Source organism: Papaver somniferum, chromosome 9 (assembly GCF_003573695.1).
Source record: "Papaver somniferum cultivar HN1 chromosome 9, ASM357369v1, whole genome shotgun sequence".
Taxonomy (NCBI): domain Eukaryota; kingdom Viridiplantae; phylum Streptophyta; class Magnoliopsida; order Ranunculales; family Papaveraceae; genus Papaver; species Papaver somniferum.
In genome coordinates this window covers 37,046,089-37,051,280 of record NC_039366.1, presented here as the reverse complement: position 1 = coordinate 37,051,280, position 5,192 = coordinate 37,046,089, and the positions used below count along the sequence as shown (strand labels likewise).

Genomic DNA, 5,192 nt, shown 5'->3' with positions numbered 1-5,192 from the left:
CAAGAATATTATGATCTCTTATAAAGAAGTATACTATGGCCAAGTATTCTTAGGTGACGGTGAAGCATGCGACATCATTGGTTTGGGTGATGTGATCTTGAAAGTCAACGGTTCGACATGGAAATTGAAGGATGTACGACACGTTCCAAATTTGAAGAAGAACTTGGTGTATGTGGGCCAAGTTTGTGATGATGACTGTGAAGTTGTGTTAACGAAACACAATTGGAAAGTGAAGAAAGGAACTATGGTATTAGCTCGTGGAGTTAGAGTCGGTACTCTATACCGGACTTCGGATGGAACTACTTTAGCAGTGGCTAGTAGTGGCGAAGACACTAACTTATTGCATAGAAGATTAGGGCACATGAGTGAGAAGAACATGAAGATTCTATGTTCGGGAGGATATCTACCTAAGGTGAAGTCTGTTGATATGAGTTTTTGTGAAGACTGTGTTCTTGGAAAGCAAAAACGAGTTAGTTTCAGCAGAGGAGGAAGAGACTTGAGAAGTGCAAAACTTGATTTGGTTCACACGATTGTATGGGGACCAATTGATGTTGCATCTCAAAACGGGTTCCAATATTATGTCACCTTTATTGATGATCACTCAAGGAAGGTGTGGCTTTACTTCATGAAAAATAAGTTCGAGGTGTATGAAGTGTTTAAGAAGTGGAAAGCTTTGGTTGAAAAATAAACTGGTTTGAAGTTGAAGTGTCTAAGGTCATACAACGATGGTGAGTATGACAAAACAAAATTCTTACAGTTATGTGCTACAAATGGAATTCGCTTGGAAAGGACAGTTCCAAGGACGCCACAGGAGAATGTAGTAGCAGAACGTATGAATTGGACGTTCAATGCACGTGCTAGGTGCATGAGGTTGCAGTCTGGTTTGCCCGAGACCTTCTGGGCACATGCAACAGAGACGGCTGCTTATCTAATTAACAGGACACCTAGTAGTCCATTAGATATGAAGATACCATAGGAGGTTTGGACTGGCAAAAAGGTAAATTTTTCCTATTTGAAATTTTTTGGTTGTGTTGGTTATGTTCACCTTAGTCCCGGTGAGAGGTCTAAGATAGGTGCTCAAGCAAAGAAGTGTATATTTTTTTGTTACGGAAATGACGCTTTTGGGTATAAACTTTGGGACTACGAGGGTCACAAAGTTATTCGAAGCAGAGACGTCACTTTTAATGAGAATGAGTTGTACAAGGACAGGAATAAAACACAAGTTGAAGATGTCGGATCAAGCAACGCCGATAAGGAGTTGTATATCGATATTGATGATGTTTCTGGAAGAAGTGTGGAACAAGAAGAGCATGATGTTGCTGATGGCGGAGAAGTACAAGTTTAAGAGACTTCTATTGCAGTGGGAGTTATTCCTACAGTTTCACAAGAAGTACGAAGATCGTCAAGAACTCCTAAACCAAACCCAAGGTATGCTTTGAATTATCTATTACTTACGGATGGAGGTGAACCTGAAGATATTAAGGAAGTACTAGCGGTTGATGATTCAATCAAGTGGCAACTTGCTATGGAGGATGAGATGAATTCACTTGATGAGAATGGCACATAGGTGTTATCAAAATTACCAAGAGGTAAGAAGGCGTTGCATAATAAGTGGGTTTATCGGATGAAGTCTGAAGGAAATGCAGAAATTCACTACAAGGCGAGATTGGTTGTGAAAGGTTTTCAGCAGAAACATGGTGTTGACTACAACGAGATATTTTCTCCAGTTGTAAAGATGACTACTATCAGAGTAGTGTTAAGTCTAGTGGCTTCTGAAGATCTCTACCTTGAACAGTTGGATGTAAAAAAAGCTTTTCTTCATGGTGACCTAGATGAAGAAATTTACATAAAGCATCCAGAAGGATTCATAGTAAAAGGCAAGGAAGAGATGGTGTGCAAGCTAAAGAAGAGTTTGTATGGTTTAAAACAAGCCCCGAGACAGTGGTACAAGAAGTTTGATAACTTCATGCATAGAAGTGGTTACTCACGGTGTAATGCATATCATTGTTGTTACTTCAAAAGGAATGGTTCTGACTACATCATATTACTATTGTATGTGGATGATATGTTGGTTGCCGGAACATCTCTACAATAAGTTGAGAATTTGAAGAAACAATTATCAAGTGAGTTTGCTATGAAAGATCTTGGTGAAGCAAAACAGATTCTTGGTATGAGCATCATAAGGGACAGAGATAAGGGTGTACTTATGCTTAGTCAGGCTGAATATATTGAACGAGTGTTGAAAAGGTTCAATATGGAGAATGTTAAACCAGTTAGTTCTCCACTTGGAAGTCAGATTCGTCTTTCTAGTATGCAGTGTGCGAAGACAGATGAAGAAAAGGAGTACATGACTAATGTACCATATTCTTCAGCTGTTGGGAGTCTAATGTATGCTATGGTGTGCACGAGACCGGATATTGCACATGCAGTGGGAGTAGTGAGTAGATATGCAAGCAACCCAAGTAAACAACATTGGGAAGTTGTGAAGTGGATTCTCAGGTATTTGAGAGGTAACACAAACGTACCATTGTGTTATGGAAAAGGTGGTTCTATCTTGAGGGGTTATGTGGATGCATACTTCGCGGGTGATGTAGATAAAATGCGAAAGTACGACCGGTTATGTTTATACTATGGGGTCAGCTGCAGTGAGTTGGAACTCACATTTACAGAAGTTGGTGACATTGTCTACTGCGGAAGCGGAGTACGTAGCAGTAACAGAAGCGAGCAAGGAGATGATTTGGTTACGAGGTTTGTTAGATGAGTTGGGAAAGGAACAACGAGATAGTGTTCTGTAAAGTGACAGTCAAAGTGATATACATCGAGCCAAGAACTCAGCCTATCATGCTAGGACGAAGCATATAGATATTCGTTACCATTTCATTCGAGATATCTTAGAAGAAGGAGAGTTGAAGCTCGAAAAGATTCTTGGTTCGAAGAATCCGGCGGATATGTTTACCAGGGAGTTACATCAGAGAAGCTAAAACTCTGCAAGGCTTTAGTTGGTCTCCTAGAATGAGGATCTGGGAGGGGAGCCGCACTGACAAAGAAGATGTTTTACCACCGTCAAATCCAAAGTTGAAGAAAAGGAGAATTGAAGACAATAAATGAGTCTTCAAAGTGGGAGATTGTTAGTTATTGAAGACTAATTATTATTTCCTAAAGTTAGCCGTGGTTATTTAGGGAAGGGGTTTCCTAAACCGGCTAGGATTCTTGGTGACCAAGTTTGTAACCTATATAAATAGGTAATTAGGCCTTATAGAATTGCACCGTGTAGAAAACGATTAAGAGATTGGTGGGAGATTTCTTGTATAGATTTTAGGGCTAAAAGTGAGGGTTTCGTTGTGAGAGCATATTGGTGAGGAACAAGAGACAAGGTTATCGTCTCGGGTAATTTTTGCGGTGTAACCAAGGGTTTGCTGGGATTCACACGAGTTGTAATTGTTTTTCTTCATAGTGGATTTGAGTTGGTGCGGCTCAAAGTGGGCGTAGACAATATATACAAGTTGTATGTATTGGTCGAACCACTATAAATCTTGTGTCTTGTCAGTTGATTTATCTTTCTCGTATTACTATAGTTGCTTGTGCTTGGTTTACTTATTATTCAACATAATATTTCAAGATCCGTTATTCCGCGGTTTCCAGTGATTCCCTAAGAAAATCCTAACAGGCATTGCTGGCCTTTTTTGCCAGTTGACGTCAACAATTGAACCCTGTGACAAGCTCTACCAAAAAACCTCGTAAAAAGTAAGCATCAGTTTTGCAGCAATTTGACTTCTCTGTGCGTGCATTCTCTATACTTAGAGAGTTCATACTTAACCATCATCCTACATGTCATATGCATAAATGCCCACCTTGTTTATTGACTTATATGATAAAAGAAACAAATGCTCTGAAGTTGGATACATACCTAGTAAATTTGATATATTTTTTTACTCGGTCAAAAATGGATTGAGCAAAAGCTAAAAAGCAAAAAACAGGGAGAGTTCGGACTAGCACTCAGCCGAAAGACAGGCTAACCGCCAGAGAGAACTAATTGAAACGAAAATAACTTTGGCCAGGCCATTCTACAGGCAGAAAGAAACCCGGCCGACCCTCATAGAATTCAAAGATGTCTTCAGCCAGCAAACACACTCGCTTAGCTAAAGCATCAGCAGAAAAATTTATCTCCCTATAGCTATGGATGTAACGAAAGTTGGAGAAAAACTTCTTGGCCATTCTCCATTTCTGTCTTAGCTGCCAGGGTAATTCATCCTTCTCAAAAGCTTGAATACAACTCCTCGAATCAGACCGAATGCAAATGTTGGTGGTCCTCCAGCTCTTAGCTAACACGTACCATAAATGATTGCACACGCCTCTGCATAGAAGTTGGTTTGCCAGCCAAGCCCAACGCACAGATCGCCAAGCACCGTTGAATTAGCATCACGAAACATAACCCCCGCACCAGCTTGGCCTGGGTTTCCCATTGACGCACCGTCGCAGCAAATCATTATCTCATCAGGATTTGGAGGAGACCATCTAATCTCAAGAGGGATGGAGACCTTGCAAGACCTGTGTTGAACCCGGAAATAGTTCAAGATCTTAAAATCTTCTACAGTGTTGAACATATGACCCTTCATTCTAATTGAGTTTTCACGGATCAATTGATAGACCCGACCTTTAAAACCCGGCCAATGAATAGGAGCATTCTCAAAGTAGGCCTTGTTGCGAGTCTTCCACAGCTCCGTGACAATGGCAAGATTTGTGACCAGCCACAAGTCCTTAATCATCCTACTACGACCTTTTGCAGCCTGGTAGGAAGACACTAGGTTCTCCATTGGTTGGATAGTGAAGATATCGGCAGCCCAAGCCCAGATCTTCCTAGCAAAGCTACAGTGCCAAGTAATATGGCTTAAGGTCTCACAATTCTTGCGGCATAAGCGGCACATTGAGGCCAAACTTCTCCCAGTCTTCTTAATGATGTTGTCATCAGTTGCACAACATTGTTTGGTCCATATCTTCCAGTACTGCACACCCAATGAAGGATGGACCACCTTTCTCGAGAATAAAGCAGCACAGGGCTGAACATCATGTGGAGAGTTGATGGCTGCCTTGGCAGACTTGACCGAGAAACACCCTTTTTATCCAGGTCCCAAATCTTATAATCATCACCCCCAGCAATAATTGGCAAGTTATCTTCATCAATGTTACAACGA

General features: G+C 40.9%; 1 protein-coding gene across 1 annotated transcript; it reads right to left on the bottom strand.

Annotated features, from left to right (window-relative positions):
- Positions 1–4,174: 4,174 nt before the first annotated feature.
- Positions 4,175–4,814, bottom strand: LOC113311800. Its single transcript, XM_026560600.1, has 2 exons — positions 4,334–4,814; positions 4,175–4,233 (listed from the first exon to the last, which is right to left on the bottom strand). The coding sequence occupies exons 1-2, from the start codon at positions 4,812–4,814 to the stop codon at positions 4,175–4,177; spliced, it is 540 nt and encodes a 179-aa protein (XP_026416385.1).
- Positions 4,815–5,192: the final 378 nt, after the last annotated feature.

Bases quoted from the DNA above. Each gene is read 5' to 3' on its own strand.
- LOC113311800 (XM_026560600.1), bottom strand. From the start codon at position 4,814: ATGGAGAACCTAGTGTCTTCCTACCAGGCTGCAAAAGGTCGTAGTAGG. The intron at 4,234-4,333 runs GTACGTGTTAGC...TTACCCTGGCAG, and splicing joins GGCGTGTGCAATCATTTATG to CTAAGACAGAAATGGAGAAT.